Here is a 22,740-nt window from a genome sequence, read left to right on the forward strand (position 1 = left end):
CGCCGCGCCGGCGCAGGTTTCCGCAGCAGACGAGCAGCTCCGCTGCGGCGTCCGCGGTTTCCAGCAGGGCCGGCGCTCCGGTTCGCGCAGAGTCCTTGGCCTCGGCGGGCCCTCGGCGTCCCTGCGCTCCGCGAGTCCCCGGCCGCCGCCCCAGCGCGCCGCGATCTGGCCCTCTGCCCCGCGAAGATGGCTGCCGTACGCCGGGCCCGCAGTTACTGCCGCTGCCTGGTGCGCTTCTCCGACCGAGAACTCTGCTAAGCCCCGCTGCAGCAGACGGCAGGAGTAGACACCGGACTCGCAGCGCACCTCCTCGCGGAGGCGGTGCCGAGGGGGCGCCGAGAGCCCCTCGGCCGCGGCCGGCCGGCCAGCCAGCATGGTAAAGCGCGGAGGCGCTCGGGCGGGCGGCGGACGGGAGGACCCGGGCCTGCGGAGGGGAGTGGGGAGGAGGAACCTGCGAGGGGTGGGGTCTGCAAAGCTACCACCATCCTGGGGTCCTGGCCTGAGGGAGTGGATGGTGGCAGCCTTGCCAGATCCCCGGAGTTACTTCCTGAGGAGCACCCCCGCACCCTTCCCCTCCACCCCACCCCCCAAGCTGGGGGCTCCAGGTTAGCAGAGAGGGATTGCTGGACGGCCGAGAAAAATGCCTCTCTTCGGCCTGATGAGGACATTGAACCAATCTCTTTCCTTTATTAAAAGCAGCGAGCGTAGATTGAGGTGAGCCGTCGCAGTATCTGAAATCGGGAGGGAGCTTTGGCAAGTGAAGGCACTTGTTGATCGCCGTCTCTCCCCGCAAGAAACCCAAAAACAAAACCTGCCCAGCGAGCCGCCGTTCTGGCCTTTTAAGGCGTCTTAAGTTTGGGACGCACCTGCCCCAGGACGCGGCGGTGCCTAGGGCAGGGTTTTGGCCGGCGGTTTGAGGGATTCTGTCGCATTTCACGGCCATGAAAGCCCGAGTGGTCCAAGTGGAGAGACTGAAAAGCTCCAGAAGTTGACAACGCAGGTTCCAAGGAGCTATTGCGTGCTGGCACGGGTAGTCTCTGCCCCCTGCTACTTTGCTTTGGCTTCCAATAAATTGTTGATGCGAGAAACTTAACTCTGGCCAAGTTGAATCTTCAAGAGTGAAATGATACCAAACTCATTAGTTTATAGTAGACACCCAAGTGTTTAGGAATGTAGGAATGGTTGAATGAGTTTATGAAATCAATTTGGAGAGTATAAAAACAGTAATTAACTCTGCTTCTAAACTTTTAGAGATAGTTCTCTGGCCAGGATTAAGCACTTAACTTTGGGTATTAATCCCATCTGTGAAACAGTAAAATGATGAACACATGAACTACTCTGGTGAAAAGTGGTGTTAGGTCAAACTCAATTATGTAAAACAAACTGAAAATCTCTGCATGACAGCCGAAGACCTGCTTATTTCAAGTGGTATTTGAGTTGAAAAATGCAGTAAAACCCCAAATTTGTTTTTGTCATCATACTGTCAAAATCAAAGTCACAGTGGATTAGAGCTCTGTTATAACACAACTCGGGGAAGAAGAAAGATGCTGTCTGTATTATCCGTTTCCTGTCTCCTTACCTCATCCTTGAGCTATGCATTATATATTTTCATGGCATTTTATTTGTTAATTCAGCCAATTTTTTGAGCACTTATCAGCCTGGCATAGTGCCAGACCCCAGATCTTGTTGCCAATGCACTAATTCTGGTGAAAGAGATGAAATCTCAACAAAAGTCTTCAGTGCTTTGCCAGCACAAGTGTATGGGAAAACAGAAGAGGCAAGTAAGGGGATCAGAAAATGTTTCCTACTAAGGTAGTCCCTGAGCTGAGTCTTGAAGGATGAGCAGCAGTGTCCAAGAGGGAGGAAGAGGACACTGGCATTCCAGATGCTGAGAGAAGTAGCATGTGCAAAAATTGGGTGGGGGGCTGCGGGAGAGAGAGCAGGGGGAGCTCTTGAGGTCAGTTTGGGAGGACTGTTGGGTTAGAGGTGGAGGCCGAGTTACTGAGATACACCAGGGACTAAGGTCCCCTTCCATTAGCTGTCCTTAAAGTTTACAGTAATAAAGCAGACCCTTATATGGGAGAGAAATACACTTGTTAGATCTATAAATTCAAACTCTTTTATTGTGTAATTTGCATTAGTGATGTTCTTAGTAGAAAAAGTTCTCAGCTTAAAAAGAGACTAAAAGAATGTATTTAACAATACGTAGATTTTCCAGTTTTCTGGAAGTTCATCTGAGTCTCTGGCCTTTCTCGTTTATTTCTTCACCGACTCAGCCTTCCCAGAGTGCCAAGCACTTTAGCATATACTAACTAGTTCGCCTCTTACAGGCCCCTCTGTCGTAAGTCTGCTTGCAAGAGATAAGATGGGAAGCCAGGCTTGTTTGTGTTGTGCTGTGAAGTAGTGCAAGTGTATCTGATTGCTGTGCTCAAAGATAATACAAACATCTTAGTCCCAGGAGCAAATTAGAACCCAAACGGTCAACTGTAAAATTTACTGTGTTTGGAATGAGTAACATTAAATAGCTGGTATTCTTTTTATTTCTAACTAACCTTCTAGATCACGTCCCTGATGGCAGCATTTCTTTATAGGATTGAACACTTAAAGTGTTGAGCAAGTCTTATTTGCTAAGAGGTGTGTTAGGTAACAGACTGCACCCGGGCACCATTTCATTTTCAGTGGAAGGTAGGATTCAGTTTTATTTAGCAGACGTTTATGGAGACTAAAAGGATAAAATGGAAGGATACTGACCTGGGGCCTCTATTAAGTCCTAAGCCATGCACAGTAATTCCAGCCCTTTATTCCGCTTTAAGTCAATCCAGTATATAAAAAACCTGGATTTATTTTTTTAAAAAGGAAGGGACTTCTTTACAAAAACCTTCACTGTTAACATGTCTTTGATTTTAATGAGTTTTTCTAGTACATTTAAGATATTAAAGTCATTCACACATCAATAACATTCTTGTTTATGTAAAGAAAGGACAATCATATATCGGCTATATGTTCAGTCACCCAGTGGTGTCTGACTCTTCGCGACCCCATGGACTGTAGCACGCCAGGCCTCCCTGTCCTTCATCATCTGGAGTTTGCCCAAGTTCATGTCCATTGCGTCAGTGATGCCATCCAGCCGTCTCATCCTCTCATGCTCTCTTCTCCTTCTGCCCTCAATCTTTCCCAGCATCCGTCTTTTCCAATGAGTTGGCTCTTTGCCTCAGATGATCAAAATATTGGAGGGCTATATATCCTCTTTTAAATGACCCATGAAACAAAAGCTATTTGTTGAACTCTGTACTGCCACTAACTGTTACTTTCTGAAACAAATCTGAAACAAAGTGTTCTTTTTAACCACCCACCAAACATTTTAAGCTGGAGACCAGTGAAATAGTTTATTCTACAGTATTAAAAAAAGTACCAGATTTTTCCAACTGGAATCATTTACCTCATCTGTGAAGAATTTATCTAGAGAGAGACAACTATGTGTTTCACTGGGCAGGTAGCTCAGTAGGCAGTGTAGGTTACCCAGGGAAACTGGTGTCTGCATATTCTTCAGCTTTGTTTGTTTCCCTTCTCCTTAGGCAGAAGCTGAGGAAGACTGTCATTCCGAAGCTGTCAGGGAAGGAGATGATGATGATGAAAACGAAAGCCCTGCTGAGACGGATTTGCAGGTATGTTTCTTCATTTGTGCTTTCAGTTCTTATTCTGTCGGTTTCCATACATAAGCAGGAGTTGGTCATAATTACGAAGATTCTTAGGTTCTTATGTGCATTGACTGTAACTTGTACTTTCATACTGGTTTTTGAAATGCTTCAATTATAACTATGTTCTGGATTTCTTTTCCTGTAAAAAGGAGTATCAATGGCTACTGTGTCATTCAGTATATGGATTTAAAGTGTTCAAGGTATAAGCGTGAGTTAACACCCATCACCTTAAAGAAAAAAATTGACAGATTTGACTGTCTAAAAGTTTGAGACCTGTGTATAACAAAAGATCTTCTAAATCAAGAGAAATAATTAGCTGGAAAAACTATTTACCATGTAGAGAGAGAGGGTTGATATCTCTCATGTAGATATAATATCCTTATAAAATTAGTAAGAACATAAGATAGATAAAAATGGACAACTAATGGAAAAAAATAATATATAATTATTTTATAATATATAATATATATAATTAATACATAATTAATATATTAAACATTTATTAATTAAACAATTGAAGAGATAATAAGCCACAAGAAGAATTTTATCAGTCATTGATCACTTTTATTGATTAGTCATTGGGTGGGGCCCACCTGGGAAGAAGGTGTGGTCTTGCTGAGGCCTTAACCACAGGGCAGACAGCTGAGGGCTGTTTTTTGGTAGCACTGCCAGCAATTCCAGATGTGGAGGTGGGTGTCTAGGCAGCACACCAGAGCCCACCACACCAGAAGGCTTCACTTATTCTATATTAAAAAATTTTTTTAGGGACACATATTTAGAAAAAAATAATTTCTTAAAAAAAAATGGTTATTACAGAGTTGAGGCTTATCATAGAATTTTGAGATGATGTTTTCCAAATAGAAAGCTTGAAAACATCTAAGTTTAGACCCTAAGTGATGGCTTATATTTTCAATTCCAGTTAAAATTTGATTTCCTCGTACCATTAGATTTCTCCTGTATAGAAAATCTTATTTTAGCAAACTTTCACTGTTTCTTCAAAGTCTTAAGCAAAAATTATCTTGGAAGATAACAAGTATTTAGTGGTAGTAATTTAGTAATTTCAAGACCGTGTTTTCTCATCCAAGAACATGTATGTGTGTGGACATTGGTGTTGGACTGTTGACAGATTGTTCCAGAGTTGAGCTCCTCTTCCTCGGCAGGTCCTAAGGCATCCTTCTTCCCCTCCCAGGCACAACTCCAGAGGTTCCGAGCTCAGTGGATGTTTGAACTTGCCCCAGGTGGGGGCTCAGGCAATTTAGAATCTCGACCGTGCAGAGCAGCGCGAGGCTCTTTGCAGAGAGCAGCGGACACCAGAGGAAAGCAGGAGCTGGCGAAAGAAGAAAAGTTAAGTGTTATGGGCGTTGTACATGGAAAGATGTGGACAAGTGTGCCAGTGTCTCCATCCCTCAGGACTTCTTGTAGGTCTTTGGATGATATGTTACTCCTTCTTTGTTACAGGTACACAGTCTTGCTGGGACTGTTTAGTAATGCATATACTCCTGAGATTCATTTGGTCTCTAAAAGATAGATTCCTTTGAATTTATTAATAGAAGCCCAAAAGAGGAAAAATTTGTTCAAATGTTAACAACTTCCCAAAGACCTTAATATAGTATTTGGTTATATTTTGAGTTGAATAAATTTAGTGATGCAGTGATCACTTCCTTATCCTGGAAAATTTCAGATGCTTTCTAGTGGTTCACCTCTTTCTAATACTTGATCACACACAGCACACCCAGCCCACTGATTCAGATTTCACTACTTCGGTCCCTCTGTGTCCGTGGTTGCTCACCTTCCTAGTATGATACAGTGTAGTGTTTGTGTGTAAGCGTGTACATCCTCCAGTGTACGTTAAATCCTTTCTAGCTTACTTATAATACCCAGTGCAATGTAAATGCTCTGTAAATAGTTACAAGTACAATGTCAGCACTACATAAATAGTTGCTAGTGCACAGCAAATTCAAGTCTTTTCAAAACTTTCTGGAATTCTTTTCAAACATTTCTGATCTGCAGATGGTTGAGCCTGAGAATGCTGAGCCCAGGGATGTGGGCGGGGGGGGGGCGGTAACTATATCCTGTTACTACACAGGGGCTGTCATCTTCACACCGTTAGACCCAAGTTTTCATGTACAAAAATTTGCCGTTAAATAATCAACATTACGGTGACAACAAAAGACATCCATATTTGTTTTATTTCAGTATAGTTTGGACATACTCACAGGTTCATGACCCAGGAGAGTCTTGTGCACACCTCCCATCCTCCCTTGACAATGTTGCCTTCCTCAGCTAGACTTATTGGAAGTAGATAGAACCTTGGCACAATCCACAGAGCTTATTCAGATTTCCAGGCACTCGACTGTGGGAGTGTATATAAATAGTTCTCGGCAGCTTTATCACACATGTAGCTTTATGTAGCTACCACCAAAATCAAGACACGGAACTGTTTTGTCACCGCAAGGCCCCCTTTCGCTACCTCCTTAGTTACACGCTCTCTTCCCCACCTCCTCCACAGCCGTTCCTAACCACTGGCAACCTCTACTCTGGCCTCTGTTTCTATAACATTCTTTTGATACTCAAGAAAATGTGTAATTCCTTTGAGATCATCCCAGCTGTTGTGTGTGTCAGCAGTTTGTCCCCTTTTTACTGCTCAGTCGTGTTGCATGGGGTGTACATACCCCACTTTGTGGGACCACTCACCTGCTGAGGGACCCGTGGGTTTCCAGTTTGGGGCTGCTCTTACTGGAACCACTATGAGTGTTCGTGTGCAGGCTTTTGCATGAACATAAGCTTTCATCTCTCTGGCCTAAGTCAGTGCAGGTGCTGAGTTGTGTGGTAAGTGCCTATTTGGTGAAAAGAAACTGCACTCTGTTTTCCAGGGCTTCTGCACCATTTTGCGTTCCCTCCTGCAGTGTATGAGTGACTCAGTGTCTCCGCATCCCCATCACCCTTGGTGTTGTCATTACTTTTTAATATTAGCCTTTCTGATAGGTCATTGTGTCTCCCTAATGGTTAATGATGTTACAAAACTTTTCATGTGCTGTTTCCCATCTTTATAGGCCCCTCTGTGAAAAATGTTTGTCTTTTCTGATCAGATTTGCTCATATTTTTACTGCTGGATTTTAAGAGTTGTTTATGCATGCCAAATACAAGTCCTTTGTTGAATATGTGGCTTGTAAGTTCTTTCACTTTGTAGCTCATCTTTTCATTTTCTTAAGAGAGAGCTTCACAGAGCAAAAGTTTTTAATTTTGATGAGGTTCAGTTTATCAACTTTTCCTTTTATGGATTGTGGCTTTGGTGTCAAGTACAAGAATTCCTCACCCAAGTCTCCCAGGTTTGTTTTTTTTTTTCTTTTTCTTTCTAAAAGTTTTTAAAGTTTTACTTTGGAGTCCTTGATCCATTTTTGAGTTACTTTTTTCTGTAAGCTGTGAAGTTGGGGTTGAAGTTCACTGTTTGCCAGTAGATGTGTAACCGCTATAGCGTGATTGTTGAAAAGGCCATCCTTATACCACCCAAACTTATTTTTAATACAGATTTTCAAATATTGTTTTTCACTGTTTGTTTTTATAGGCTCGAGAACTCTTCCTAAAAGCAGTCGAAGAAGAACAAAATGGAGCTCTTTATGAAGGTAAAAAACTCAGATCCCAGGTCATCTTGTCATTACGTTTCTGAATAACATCTCTTCGTTACTAACCAGTTTTTTCTAAAAAACTGGAATATATTTGCCCTTCGTTACTGACCAGTTTTTAAAAAACTGGAATATATGAGAACATCAGTCTCTGTATATTTGAGATTGTTTTTTTAAGGAATGAAAAATAAAAATTGTATTTTTATATAACCCATCTCTTTCCAAAAAATAGTGCTCAGAAACATTGTCATATGGGTAGAATGAATAAAATAACCTTTTCTAATTTAGAGTTTAACATTAATTCTTCATTATTAAAGTCTTAAAAATATTGTTAGTCACTGAAAATAGGATATGCCCCTTTTATAGGTAAGTGTTTCTTCAGAAGAGGAGAGTATAAAGGACAGGTTGAGGAACATGTACATGTTTTCTCAATTTTAATTTACATTTTATAAGAAGGAATACCCTTAAGCCTTTCTTGTCTGTTTTGTTGGGTCTGTAGAAATATGTAAGTAAACCAAGAGATGAGGCTGTTTACCAGATTAGGTTTATAATTAGGCTTTCATTTCGTGATAGAAAGCTATTAATTGGGGAATGGAAAAAATGCTAGTGCTTGAGTTGTTGGGAAATGCCCCCCAGATAACATTTTCAGAATTGTTGCATTTATTTGCAAGTTTCTTCTAGTGGTGTTTTTACTCTGACATAGGAAAAGGGCCCAAATGATGACATCCCTCCTCAGTCTTTATTAGTCTATGAGAGTCCTATCTCCATGTAGTGTACAGTAACTCACCCCAAGTGGCAGAACATGGCAGAGTGGATGAACTGAATGGGCTTGGTTTGAGGGAAAAGAATTAATCACCTTCTTCAGCCCCAAGTTATATGATCTCTCACTGGTCTTGTTCTAAACCACCTGGCCAGGAGATTTATTTAAAAAGAACTTTTATAGGTTATTTAACTAAATAACAGGCAGCTGGAGTAAAGGAAGATGGAGTTGAAGGATAAATTAAAAAAAAAACAAAAACCTTATTCTACTCAGGAGGAAGCATTTGATTTTCCTAAGCTCTGCACACCAGAAAGAAATTTGCTTAAAGTTGTTTTTGCTGGGGCTACAGCAGTGTCATTTTCAAAGCCCAGAGAAAGACTACTACATGTAAGATCACTTCTGACAATATATGAGAGGCTGAGGAAAAAGATGGGCTAAAAGATAAGGGTAAAATGCAACATCTTAAGTTTCTGTAACCTGAGTGCTTCAGAAAAAAACTATTTCTGAATTAGTAGGGTTTGAAAATGAGTTTGTTCACTGCTCATGTTGCATGTAGAAAAGGGGAATTTGGCTGTTTGTAAAGAAAGTTACCAAATTAAACCACGGTTAGTGTAATCAAAGGAAATGACGAAAATGTGTGGTCATAGCTAATTTAGCTTTATTTCTTCTTTTAGCCATCAAGTTTTATCGTAGGGCTATGCAACTTGTACCTGATATAGAGTTCAAGATTACTTATACCCGGTCTCCAGATGGTGATGGCGTTGGAAACAGCTAGTGCGTATATAATCTGATAGACAGTAATATATAGAATTTGTTAAAGTTAAGCGTCTTTGCCCTGTTGACTCTTAACATGATAAGAAGACAGTGCTAATTCTGTTAAGTTTCACAGTCTTTAGTACGAAGACTTGTTTATAAAGTTGTGGACATTTTTTAATTAGGGAAATTTTAAGATTAAAGTATAGAAATGCACATTTTAAACAGATATAACAAAAATAAGGTAATGAAAGAGGTTTTTTTTTCTTTTAATAAAAGCAGTGATTACTGAAAAGAGTAAATTAATGGACATGTTTCAACTTTCTAAAATCTATAAAGTCAGAATGATTAAAATGTAATCAGGCCAAAGCTGAAAAAGGTTAATAATGGTTTAAATTGGGTACATGAGGTTTTATTACACTAGTCTTTTCTCCTTTTATATCTGTTTGAAACCATACATTTTTAAAAAGGTTTTTTATTAGGAAAATGCTAGACTCTAATCAGAGTTGGTTTGTAGATAGAATATTGTTAAGACTAACATCTCTTTAAAAGCACAAGGGCCAGATATAGGTGCTTTAGTATGAAGACTTGTTTATAAAGTTGTAGAAATTTTTTAATTAGGGAAATTTTAAGATTAAAATATAGAAATGCACATTTTAAGCAGATATAACAAAAATAAGGCGATGAAAGAGTTTTTTCTTTTTTCTTGTAATAAAAGCAGTGATTACTGAAAGGAATAAATTAACATATTTTTAAGCCAATACTTTGAAGTTGCTCATAAAAGAAACCTAGAAGAGTAGAATTTTTGTAATAAGATATTATATTAGTCAGTATTAGATAGTTATCTCTCTTATGAAACAGTTAAGAAGTTACTTTTATTGATAACTTATGCTGACTGCCTTTTTTAACTGATTATAGTATTAACACTTAAGCTTTGACTAAGCCATATTAAAAATATCCCATTGAAGTCAGCATTTGTTGCCTGTTTGAACTTTGGTGCTAATAATAATTGTTCACCAAATTAGATTTAACAACATGAGGTAGTTCATACTCAAAAAGACTTGTTTGAGGTTTTTCTAAACCTTCTTTAAATTTAGGGAGAGTCGTTTAGACCCAGGTCTTAGCCAGTTTTATAAATAGATGCCAGGTGCTGTTAAGAAAGGTAGTATTAAAACATTAAAGCAGCATTTCTTTCTCTCCTATCCTGTCATACAGACCCAGATATTCTGAAAATTCTTTCAAAACAATAGTTGTTTATTTTCTTATCAGAACTAATAGGCCCTAAAAGCCTCTGCTGGTTTTTTGCCTCCTGTAAAGAGTTGGTAGCAGAGCCCTGCAGTCCCTCCAGCCTCAGTCACATGTCCATTGTGTTGTCTTTTATTAAGCCCTTCCTGGTTTTCTAACTTCATCCTCATCCAGCCTTTTTGTAAGTCTGATCATTTTTAATGTTACCCTCAGCAAAAATGGAAAGCTAGATATTTTCTAGAACTCTTAACTACCCATTTGTTTATGCTGATAGATTACTCATGGACCCTGCTTTTTAAAATTACACATTTTCCTCTAAAGGAAGGGCTATAAGGCACATACATTAGAAACCTTCTTGGTAAGTAAGTACCTCAGATGACATCTGTATATCTTTTTATTATTCAATTAGAATGGATTATGGTCACTTAAAAGGCTATATTTACATATGACTTAAAAAAATCATTTGAAATTCTCTTTTTTACTAATTCATGAAATCGCTACCTTATCATAAAACTAATTAATTAAATCTCAACACCTATATCCAAAAATTCTTAGTTCTTCCTCTGTGGGAATTAAAATTGCTGAAGCTCTTTTCTTCTAAAAGTTAGTATGGTACCCCTTTGCAGGGCAAGGTAAACTTTTACCATGTTTTTGAAAAAGAGTAGTAAGAAGTTTGCTTTTAGATGACTTTTTCTAAAGCAAATTTGAAAGTACTTTGAAAAATCAGTTTCTAAGCTGTGTTGTGTAGATTGGGGCACTGGGTTTATTCACCTCCCTTCTTTTCTCAGCATTGAAGATACTGATGACGACAGCAAGATGGCAGACCTCCTGTCCTACTTTCAGCAGCAGCTCACGTTTCAGGAGTCTGTGCTCAAACTGTGTCAGCCTGAACTCGAGAGCAGTCAGACTCATATATCAGGTGTGACTTCATGCTCCTTGTAACTCAGAAATACTTTTCCTTAGATTTAAGTTTCCAAACTTATAAAGTCAGATAACTGTCATACAGTTGCTTTAGTTCCAAGTGTTGTTGGGGGGGGGGTGTCTAATTATAATCAATTTGTGTAGACAAATAAGCTTCTCAAAGTCTGAAGTAGGGTGGAATTTGTAGTGTAGTTGGTCGAGGATGCCATTCTCTTTACAGTGATGGTCTCAGAGGGTGAATATCTTTAGTTGGTGGGGCAGCTCTAAGAAAACTGGAGAAATGCTGGTATCTTCAGGCACTTCGCTAAGTTGGACAGTCGTCCTGAAACAGGCTGTGTTTAAAAACGAATGTTCTCTCTTTCTTTTCATGTGTTTAGTGTTGTTTAATTAGCTATGGGAACTTTTCAAAGGAAGACAATTGAAAATTTTCAAGGAGATGAAAATAATTTTTTAATGTTAGCATATGCAGTGCAGATCATACATATGTATACATACTAGATTATTTTTTCTAGTATTTTTATATATGTTGACAATGAGATGACCTTCCACAGGAGAGGGAAAAGTAGCTTCAGAGATGTTCTATAATGAAAAGAAAAAGTATTTGTGTCTTGATGTTAGGAGCCATTATTTCTTTCGGGTAGTTAAGTATACATCTCAGCTCTGAGACGGTCTGAAGGGTGGTTTATAAAATTTTTGGAATAAGGATATCTGCACTGAGTCAGGTGACGGACAGGAAGGAGAGGAGGAGAGTCACTGAGGATGGTTTCCTTTGCAGCCCTGCCGATGGAGGTCCTGATGTACGTCTTCCGCTGGGTGGTGTCCAGTGACCTGGACCTCAGATCATTGGAGCAGTTGTCACAGGTGTGCAGAGGATTCTATATCTGTGCCAGGTATTTACTTTTTTTTTTTTTTTTTTTTTAAGCAACTCTGACTGTGGTGAAAAACATGAGAGAGCAACCAGTGAACTGGGGAAAAATATTCTCAGACCAGATATCTGACGGGGATTGCTACCCAAAACATATAAAGAACTCATACAACTCAGTTGCAAAAATCCCCAAGTAACCTAATTAAAAAATAGGCAAAAGACCTTAGATGTTTTTTTCAAAAAAGATATTCCATGGTCAACAGGTATACAAGAAGTTGCTCAACATCATTAGTCATTAGGGAAATGCAAGTCACAACCATAGTGAGATATTAGTTCACGCCTGTTTGAATGGCCGTCGTTCAAAAGACAAGAGATAAATGTGGATGTTGGTGGGATTGTAAGTTGGTGTAGCTACTATGGGAAACAGTATGGAAGTCCTCAAAAAAGAAAAAATAGGTTTACTATATGAGCCAGCAGTTCCACTTCTGAGTATATATAAAAAGAAAATGAAAACACTGATTCTAAAAGGCATCTGCACCTCTTGTTCATAGAAACATTATTTATAGTAACCAAGACTTGGAAACAACCTAAGTGTCCACGGATGGATGAATGGATAGAGAAGATCTACATATATAAGCAGTGGAATATTATTGAGCCTTAAAAATGAGTAAATCCAAAAAAAAAAAAAAAAATGAGTAAATCCTCCCATTTGTGACCACGTGGATGGACTTCTAAGGCTTTATGTTAAGTGAAATTAAGTCAGACAGAGAAAGACAAATACTATATGATCTTATGTATAGTAATCTACATAGAAAAAGAGAATGGATTTGTGGCTACCAGAGGTGAGGGAATAGGGATTAGAGGAAGATGGTTAAAAGGTACAAGCTTCCAGTTTGAAGGTAATTACTAGGGATGTGATGTAGAACCTGATGGCTATGATAACCATCACTCTATGATAGAAGGTTGTTAAGAGAGTGGGCCCTAAGAGTTGTAATCACAGGAGACCTTTTCTTTTCATTGTTGCTCTATGAGTTAATGGATGTTCACTAAACCTATGGTGGTTTATTTCACAATAGATGTTAATCAAACCATCATGCTGTATACCTTAAATTTTTACAGTGATGTATGTCAAACATTTTTCAATAAAACTGGGGAAAAGTTATGCTATACTTTTAAAATCTTGCATGTGAAGAATAATTGTAGTTTAGTATAATATTTAAGACAGGTAATCTTTTATGAGGGCTTATATAAAAATATATATTTTATCCTTAGCATCTAGAACATTTTTTAGGTATTTATTTATTTTATTTATTTGGCCATGCCAGGTGTTAGTTGAGGCACTCAGGAACTTTAGTTGTGGCATGTGGGATCTAGTCACCTGACCAGGAATTGAACCTGGGCCCCCTACATTGAGAGCTCAGAGTCTTAGCCACTGGATCACCAAGAAATCCCTAGAACTTTTTATAATTTTGGTTCTTAAAATTCAGATGCATTGTTTTAAAGTAACCTAATTTCAGTTGAAGTCCTGTCTTTCGGGTAAAACATTTGAATTGCTTGAAGGCTTTGTTTTTTGACAGTTCTATGTGCATTTCTATTTAACAAGTACCTCTCAAGCTCTCTAGTTACTCCATTAATTTTTCTTTTAATTATGCATGAGAAGGGAATTAAAACAGATCTTCAGGGGTAGGATAAAACTTGGTTGCAAAAGTATTCATTTAAAAAAAAAAATACATTGCAGTGTGTGTTTGTGGGATGTCTCTTTTTTCAGTTGGCTTCCGAATAAATAGTTCCTATGTCTTATTTCAAGTTACAGATGAATTTAAAATTATTTTGTGTTGTGTTAGAATCAAGTCAGTTGCTTTGCCTTTTGCAGTAATCCCGTAACAAAGTCTTGTTACAGTTAGGGTTGGTGCCATCTTCAAAATCTATCTCCCAAAAAAAAAAAAAAATCTATCTCCAGTCTGAGCGTTTCACTGTTTCTCTAAGTACCATTTTGGCTCAGCCACCATTAGGCCTGCTCTAGATTATGGCATTGGCATCCGGTGTAGTCTCTGGACTTCCACTCTTACACTTGAGCTCATTCTCCATGGACCAACCAGAGTCCTCTTTTAAAAGGATCAGTTATACTTAGAACCATCCAGTGGCCTCCTCTTCGCTCAGACAGCCACTGCCTCCGTCAAACCTCCCCCTCTCCTGTCCCTAACCACCTCTCCACGGATGCAGTCTGCACTTCACCCGTCACTTTGCCGCAGCCACACCATCCTTCTCGCCCCCTACTGAGCATGCTGGCCGCACTCCAGCCCTGGGGCCTCGCCTGCTGTGGCGTCTGCCAGGATGCCCTTCCTTGTCCCTGTAGACACCTGCCCGGAAGAGAGAGTCCGTTTCCCACCCCCCTTGTCCTTGTCCTTCACCCAGCTTGCTTGCTTCTCACACTGAGCACACTGCCTAAAACTTCTCTCTCATTTTCTTGTTTTTCGTTTGCTTTCCCTGTAAACAAGCGGGGCCTGTGCCCTGTCCATCAGTCTGTCCCAGTGCCCAGCATGGTGCCTGGCCGGAGCGCAGCCAATGTTGCTGAATAGAATATGCCTGTTGGCAGGAATGTTTCTCTTGTCTGAGTGCAGATAGGGGCTTATGTGGTAAATATATTGATGTTGTGCATTTATTCCCTAGAGACCCTGAAATATGGCGTTTGGCCTGCTTGAAAGTTTGGGGCAGAAGCTGTATTAAACTGGTTCCGTACACATCCTGGAGAGAGATGTTTTTGGAAAGGCCCCGTGTTCGATTTGATGGTAAGTTGAACTCTTCAGAGCAACAGAGATCTGTTGTGCTGATTTTGATAAATACATGTCTTCATTTTCTATACCAGACCTGAGTACTATCAGCATATTTAGAGGAAACCACAATAAAAATAAAGCTGGAAACGTGTTACATGATGGTAAAAGGTTTTTATTAAGTTCTTTTTTAAAAATCTGTTTCTTTCTGTAGGCGTGTATATCAGTAAAACCACCTATATTCGTCAAGGGGAGCAGTCTCTTGATGGTTTCTATAGAGCCTGGCACCAAGTGGAATATTACAGGTACAACTGTAGTAACTCAGTGAGTGAAAATTTTCTCTCTCCAAGTGTTAGTGCGTTAGTTATCAGACATTGGTTTTGCGTGGCTTTTGCATTTATAGACGAAATGGTCCTTGGTGTTTTTATCCAGTTTATAACAGGACCTGCAGTCAAAGAGCCAACAGGTTAAGATAGATCAGGGAATTCCCCTTGGCCTCTAGATTGAGAATTACTTTGTATTTTGGAGCTCCTCCTTGTCTTCTGTCTTATCAGAGTGCTTGGGCTGCTATTCAGGCTCATCCTCCCCAGATATCCATATCACCAAGGAACAAGTTGGCTGTGCTGACTACCGTGGAGTAGACAGCATTGGGCCTCACTCTTGTGTGACATTAGGTAGCGCTGTAGGGAGAAACACACAGAACTTTAACAGAGCAATGTTTAATCCAATTTATTTCTATTCAGTGAGTGACACTAAAAGTTCCATGGCTCCCTCTAAGGAAGGTAATAAAATGCTCTGTTTCTCTGCTTCTGGCCTCACGCGTCACATTCGTGTCAGTGATGTTTTGCCAGTTCTTTGGCCTGTGGTATCTCCCTTTTGGTTTCACAGCAATGCATAAGTAGGTCTGGGGACCAGTAAATAGGGACACATTTCATTTTCGCGTGTGGTGTTTTGGTGTCTGCCTTGTCCCGCAGGTACATAAGGTTCTTCCCGGATGGCCATGTGATGATGCTCACCACCCCCGAGGAGCCCCAGTCCATTGTTCCGCGCTTAAGAACCAGGAATACCAGGTAGTGTCTTTCTGTAGTTTTCTATCCGGTTCACATTTTAGGTGGTAGCTTGCAGATTATGTAACTTAATACTGGATGATGAAAGAAGCAATCATCTGGGGCACTTGTGAAAAATAACTGATCCTGGGACTTACCTGGCAGTCCTGTGGTTGGGAACTTGGTGTTTTCACTGCTGAAGGCCGTGTTCGATCCCTGGTCAGGGAACTAGGATCCCACAGACTGCACAGTGTAGCTCCCTCCGCCCTCACCGCCCCCACCCCCCCCAACAACAACAAATACCAATCCCTGGGCCTCTCCCTAAATACATCCTTCAGTAAGTCTGGGGTCTTGGAAACTAGATTTACTCACATCATACCTGATTGCCCTCAGGCTAATTGAGTGAACACTTCTAACGCATTACTTTCTCAGTTACTTAAATATACATAACGGATAAATAGATTTAAAGTGTTTTTTGTTTTTACTTTTAGAACTGATGCAATTCTACTGGGTCATTATCGCTTGTCACAAGATACAGACAATCAGACCAAAGTATTTGCTGTGATAACTAAGAAAAAAGAAGAGGTAAGTATGCCAGGTGGAATTGACAGTTTTCTTTTAATTTCTGTACCCAGCTCATTCAAGAGTTTTATTAAAAGTTTTTTCTTAAAGTATAGTTGATTTACAATGTTGTATTTGATTATTCAAGCATTCTCGATTAGAAAGGATGAACCTTTCATAATTTATACTGTTACACAAAATGGGTGTTGACTTAACAGCATATCTCTGAAGAGAACTGGAAGGTTTTTAAAATGTGGTTATTTTTTATCGGATCAACTTATTTGTTCTCCAAGTTTCCTTTTCTGGTCCAGGTTTTTTAAACACATGAAAATGTAAAGCCAGGATTTCCTGTGAAATAACTAGTACAATTATATATGACTGTGTTTTTGGCTTTTCTCATTTTGAATCATAGGAGATTTTCTTTCTAAATTGTCTCATATGGATAATTCTTTCACAGAGATATTTTTAGAATTTCAGTTTCTACTGGAAATTAGCTAAAGTGAGATAATTTCCTTCTTCCTGTTCTTGCAAAAGGAAAAAAATGCCAAGCAAATACAATGGCAGAATCATGACGTTCCAGAGTATTTTAAACTCTCTTATCAGATTAAGGGACTGATTTTCTCCAGCTTTTCTCCATGTGCATTTTTTAAACTCTGGTTAAAAACCACAGTGTGTACCCAAGAAGTTGTGAGGTAGTTGGAATAAATATTTCTCTGTTGTTCTTATAATTAATATAGTTTTTGAATGAAGTTTCTCTTGTGTTAAGTCCCACTCCCCACCCCCAGCAACCACATATGGGAATATTTGTTGTTGTTCAGTTGCTCAGTCCAACTCTTTGCGACCCTATGGACTATAAGCATCCCTGTCCTTCACTATCTCCCGGAGTTTGCTCAGACTCATGTCCACTGAGTTGGTGATGCCATCCAACCATCTCATACTCTGTAGTCCCTTTCTCCTGCTGCCCTCAATCTTTCCCAGCATCAGAGTCTTTTCCATTGAGTCAGCTCTTCGAATCAGGTGGCCAACGTATTGGAGTTTCAGCTTCAGCATCAGTCCTTCCAATGGGAATAGTTAGTCCTTCATCCGTGAGTCCTGTGGCCCTTCGCTGTGGCTTCTCCAGCTCCCTCTGGCTCCTGGAATCAGGGGCTACAATCTGAAGGGCAGAGATTTTTACTATCATGGTGATCATGGCCTTGAGTTTCCTGAGATCAGAGCTGGGGAGTTGAGAGGCCCCCACTGTTAAAATGTTACCTAATAAGAGAGTTTAGGCACTCCCATGCTTATGACCAGTTTCACTCCAGACTATGACACAGTGAAAGCGTATGTAGTGTCGACATTCTTATGTTTTAGCAACATTCACAGAAGTGTGGTTCCAGTGAACCTTGTCACATCTGTTTCTCTGTAGACTAGTTTTCTGTTATTGCAAAAGATAAGTCATACTCTGTGCTCTTTCTGCCCCAGTGTTTTCAAGTAGAAGGAAATATTAGGCCTAGAGATAGACGGGAGTTTGAGTTCCCATCTCTGACACTGACCCTGGGTTGCCCGTCCTGGGTCCTCATTCCCTCAGCCATCACACAGCTACCATGCAGTTACACGTCATACCTAAAGTCGTCATCCCGATTGAGATGATGTGATGGAGGGAAAAGCCTTCTGCTTTTAGAGGCTCTCATGTATTTCCAGGCACTCATACACATACACTCATAAACAAAGGTCCATCTAGTCAAAGCTATGGTTTTTCCAGTAGCCATGTATGGATGTGAGAGTTGGGCCATAAAGAAGGCTGAGCACCGAAGAATTGATGCTTTTGAACTGTGGTGTTGGAGAGGACTCCTGAGAGTCCCTTGGACTGCAAGGAGATCCAACCAGTTAATCCTAAAGGAAATCAGTCTTGAATATTAATTGGAAGGACTGAAGCTGAAGCTCCAAAACTTTGACTACCTGATACGAAGAATTGACTCGTTTGTAAAGACCCTGATGCTAGGAAAGATTGAAGGCAGGGGGAGAAGGGGACGACAGAGGATGAGATGTTTGGGTGGTATCACTGACTCGATGGACAAGAGTTTGTGCAAGCTCCGGGGAGTTGGTGATGGACAGGGAGGCCTGGCATGCTGCAGTCCATGGAGTCACAAAGAGCCAGACACGACTGAGCGACTGACCCGAACTGATACATGCTGGCAGTTGATAACCAGTGTAGCTGTCTATCCTGTGTGCAGATAACTGTGACTTAGCACGTTGCTCCGGTATTTCCGTGTAGATGCGGCTCCATCCGTGTCTCTTTCCGTGAAGTGAGGCCCCACTGTTGCTCACGCACCTCCCCTCTTACAGAAAGCACTTGACCATAAATACCGGTATTTTCGCCGTGCCCCTGTGCAAGAAGCCGATCAGAACTTTCACGTGGGGCTACAGCTGTGTTCCAGTGGCCACCAGAGCTTCAACAAACTCATCTGGATACACCACTCTTGTCACATTACTTACAAGTAGGTGAATGCCATAAAAACCCCAAGGGTACAGACTCCCCGTGCCCTTCCTGCCCAGCTGAGGACTCAAGTAGGATTTGATTCCTGAGAGTTAATGTTCAGTTACAAAGGAGAACCACAGTATAATCTTCTGCAAACCAAAGAAACAGCCAACCTGAAGAAAACCAAAAGTGGGCCAGGTGGAGTGTCCGGAGCTCCCCACAAGGGTCCGTGGACACGTAGGTGGGCACCTCCCCTGACAGCAGCCCCCGTGAGTCTGGCGGGGCCTGGTCACTAGTCTGCAGGAGTGTGACTTCAGATATTGACTTCCAAGGCAGTTGTGAAACACCAGAACTTCTTTCTTCTCCCATGTTTCAGTCTCATCCTTTTCCACCTTATTTCCATTTGGTTTATCCCCAGGGGTTATACACAGATTTTAAAGTAAGGTGTAGTTAGGAAAGGAAGTCTGCTGAGATGATCACCAGTGTTTCAAAGCCAAATTAGTGGTTCCTGTTTAAAGCCATTAGTGGTTCCTAATTTTAAACTTTTTATCCTGTGAGTTAGGATTTACTAGTGTGAAACAGTGAATGAACAGATGAGAGTGTGTGAGAAAGGAACAATACTGAAATGAGTAAAATGTGAGAATTAGGAAAGTGAAATTTCAGTTCATGTGGTTACTGATGTTAGCTGTTGTGAGGTTTGAAGGAATATTGGGTCATTCCATGCCAGTTGAGTCCGGAGTTCTGAGAGGCAGGTTGGAGGTCGGTCGCCTTCCACCAGCCTCTCTAACAACCTCAGCCAGGTTGCTGAAAGCTTCCTCAGTCACGTTACCTTACGAGTAACTCTTCCCACTCATCTGGGAGGTCTTGAGAGAAAGACCATTTTTTCTTGCTTCTCTTCCTTATCTACTGGTCCTCCTGTCTTCTTTCTGCTTCTCTGAATAATTGTGAAGTAGAATTCTTTTTTTTTTTGTTTCCAAAGAAACCAAACCCAGAAGTAGAGCCAAGCAAATGATATGTATGAAGTCACTGGAATTTTCTGTTTTTGTTTATTTCTTTTCTTTTTTTTAGGAGAAAAATAAAAGGCTGTGGTAATATATCACCTGCTTCCCCCTCAACCTAAAATTATGCTGTTGATCATGCAAATATTAAATCATTAAATTCTCTTCTGGGATTATAATTCTTTCTAAAATACGTTTTAACAAGAGCCATAAAATGTCTAGAGCCTTTGACTTAGAAATTGTTCCTTGGGAATCTTTTCAAAGGGCATAATGAAAAATATCAAAATCATTTACAATTGCCTAACAGTGAAAACTAAATCCTCCAGCAAAGGGGGAATTAAGTAAATGTGGTAAAAGCAGACAGTGAAATATTATGCAACCACAAAAATGGCTTCTGAAGAATATTTAATGATGTGAGGCAATGCTTTATGTCATGATGTATAAAGCAGCGAGATGACCAGCGGAGTAGGACCTCAGCAGTGAAGTTCAGTATCAAAGTTGAGGCCCTATGTGAGTGGGAATGAGTGATTTTTCTTTACACTTTTCTAATATTTTTCGAATTTTCCACAATGCATCTATTTTATTTAGAATTGACTGAAATGAACTAAAAATGAAAAAAAAGGCTAATGCCTAAAATTAAGTGCCCCCCCCCCCCCAAATGTAGACAAGAATTTTAAATGAGCTGAAATCTCCTTGTGATGAGTGACTGTGTGCTGTCTTTCCAGATCTACTGGAGAGACTGCGGTCACAGCATTCGAAATTGACAAGATGTACACGCCGCTGCTGTTCGCCAGGGTGAGGAGCTACACCGCCTTCTCGGAGAGGCCGCTGTAGCCCTCACGTCCGCCCCTACTGCGTTGCATGAGTAAAAGTATATAGAGAAACAGAGCAACCTAAGTTATAAATGTATATATATATATATGATATATATATATGGAATTGGAACTTATTTTACACTGTCGGAGTTCTTTCAAGAAGAGTATTAAATTGATTATTTTTTTTATTTAAAGGGAAAGTTGATTCTTGGGGTGTTTGTTTTGAAATTAAGTTGAAATTATTTTAAGTTTCAGGACACTTATGTTGTGAAAAACCACATTAGGTTTTAAATCATGCCCTTTTTCAAGCAGACCTCAGATCAGGCTTCTGTCACGTAGGCCGCCTTCTGACCGATCAGCCCAGTATTGAAATGCGTCAGGGGAGCACCCCCGTGGGATCAGCATCTATTTCACGCATGACATAGCGTCTTTTAACTAAAAGCTCAAAATGTGAACCCCTGTTCTGAATTTGTTTGAAACTGTTTGACCAGTGAAGATCATAAATAAAAGGTTTCTTTCAAGAAAATGTATTTGAATAGCCTTTTTCAAACGTCAGAGTAATGAACGGTCCTAAGGCAGCCAGCGAAGGCTCACAGATAAAGGAGTCATCTCAGTCTTTATAGGCAGCCACAGTCTGTAGTGTCTGTACTGGACCCCATCTAGGCCCCCTATAGGTGTGTAACGTTAGGTGAGAAGGGAGGACTCCCTCGGGGCCAAGACTCTGAAAGAGCAGGACGTGAAGTGAAAGTTGCTCAGCCGTGTCCAGACTCTGCATCCCATGGACTGTAGCCCACCAGGCTCTATCCATGGACTTCTCCAGGCAAGAGTATTAGAGTGGGTAGCCACTTCCTTCTCCAGGGGATCTTCCCAACCCAGGGATCGAACCCAGGTCTCCTGTATTGCAGACAGGTTCTTTACTGTCTGAGGCACCAGAGAAAGAGCTGGAAAGGATCCTATAAACCCAGGCCTAGCTCCTCCAGATCTCAAACTGGGAAAAGAGCCGGCCCTGACCTGTATGTTGGCACCCTAGCTGCAGTGCTGAGTATTTCATTTCAGAGTTTGTGTCTGGCACAGTTCTACCAGGTTCAGATTTGGTTTTGGCTCAAATACAGCTCAAGTCTAGTACTCTGTACTTTCAGAAGTTGACACCTGCCACCACGGTTGCTTTCCAAGTTAAGAGTGACATTAAAAGATTCTTCATAAGTTCCTACAATTCAGTGTGGGGATGGCCTTTTAAAAAGCTAATGTAATATTAAACATGAAAACCAGACTTCCCTGCCTGTTCAGTGGTTCAGAGAGTTCATGCTTCCAATGCAGGTTCAATCCCTGGTCAGGAAACTGAGATGAACATGCTGCAAGGCACAACCGAAAAAAAAAAAAAAAAAGATAAAAACCATCCATTCAGTATGTGTTTAGGGAAAAGCATTCCATTTAGGTTGGCTTTCTGCAGCGGTTTGAGAAATGAGGAATGTAGTCATATTGCAAGAAAGTGCAAGCCAGTGAATTCTGTGCCAAGCTCAACCTCCACAGGAATGGGTGAGCCAAGACTGGAACTAATTAACAGGCTCAGTGCCTTTGTGACACATTCCCTGATTCCACCAGGGAGTGTCCCTTTTTTGTTTTCCCAAAATACCCCATATTCCCACTATCCCAGCAGTTATCACACTGTTGTTTTTTTAACATGCCAGCCTCCCTCCATAAAACTTGGTTCTTTGAGAACAGAGGGCTCTTTCTCCTAAATTCCTGATCCCAAGGCACCCCTGGGCTGTGAACATTAAATGAAATAATCCCTAGAAAATGGTACACATTCCAACGGGGTTCTAGAGCTTTCAAATGAATGGATGCACTTTTTGACACTAGGGGGCGCTCTTGTCCCATTGTTTTGTTAGCTTTTTTTCCTAGTCCCGGTGAGGGAGGGAGCTGGTTTACACATTCACGGGAAAACAGGGGCATCCCAAACCCTTCTGATTGGCCTCCAAAGCTTCATGTGATAGGAGCTAAGACTTAAGGGGTGTGTCCAGAATGAAACCCCATCCTGATGACAGAGCCCTGACTCCAGCTATGCATAACTCCTCAATAACCAGCCAAGAACCCCCAGTTTTCTTGGCCAGTGTTTATCTGGCAGTTTGTCTTGGCTGTTTGAGGAAATTGAATATTCTATTCGGAATGAATACAAAAAGGATCCTGGGATGAGTCATCTGGGGCCAGGTTAGGGGGTAGGCAAGA

General features: G+C 40.8%; 1 protein-coding gene across 1 annotated transcript; it reads left to right on the top strand.

The window, feature by feature from the left end:
* On the top strand, positions 1-21,040 carry FBXO9 (F-box protein 9). The gene is made up of 13 exons (XM_043907732.1): positions 1-376; positions 3,576-3,665; positions 4,888-5,043; positions 7,264-7,321; positions 8,756-8,855; positions 10,868-10,998; positions 11,776-11,890; positions 14,536-14,654; positions 14,851-14,941; positions 15,611-15,706; positions 16,174-16,267; positions 18,569-18,720; positions 20,425-21,040. Exons 1-13 carry the CDS (start codon positions 374-376, stop codon positions 20,531-20,533), a joined length of 1,314 nt encoding a protein of 437 aa, XP_043763667.1. The 5' UTR covers positions 1-373; the 3' UTR covers positions 20,534-21,040.
* The last annotated feature ends 1,700 nt before the right edge of the window (positions 21,041-22,740 follow it).

This window comes from Cervus elaphus, chromosome 7 (assembly GCF_910594005.1).
Source record: "Cervus elaphus chromosome 7, mCerEla1.1, whole genome shotgun sequence".
Lineage (NCBI taxonomy): Eukaryota > Metazoa > Chordata > Mammalia > Artiodactyla > Cervidae > Cervus > Cervus elaphus.

What these genes read in the sequence shown, in the direction of transcription:
- FBXO9 (XM_043907732.1), top strand. An exon ending in CTGCTGAGACGGATTTGCAG is followed by an intron (nt 3,666 to 4,887) that starts GTATGTTTCTTC and finishes TTCCCCTCCCAG; the next exon opens with GCACAACTCCAGAGGTTCCG. An exon ending in CACCAAGTGGAATATTACAG is followed by an intron (nt 14,942 to 15,610) that starts GTACAACTGTAG and finishes CTTGTCCCGCAG; the next exon opens with GTACATAAGGTTCTTCCCGG.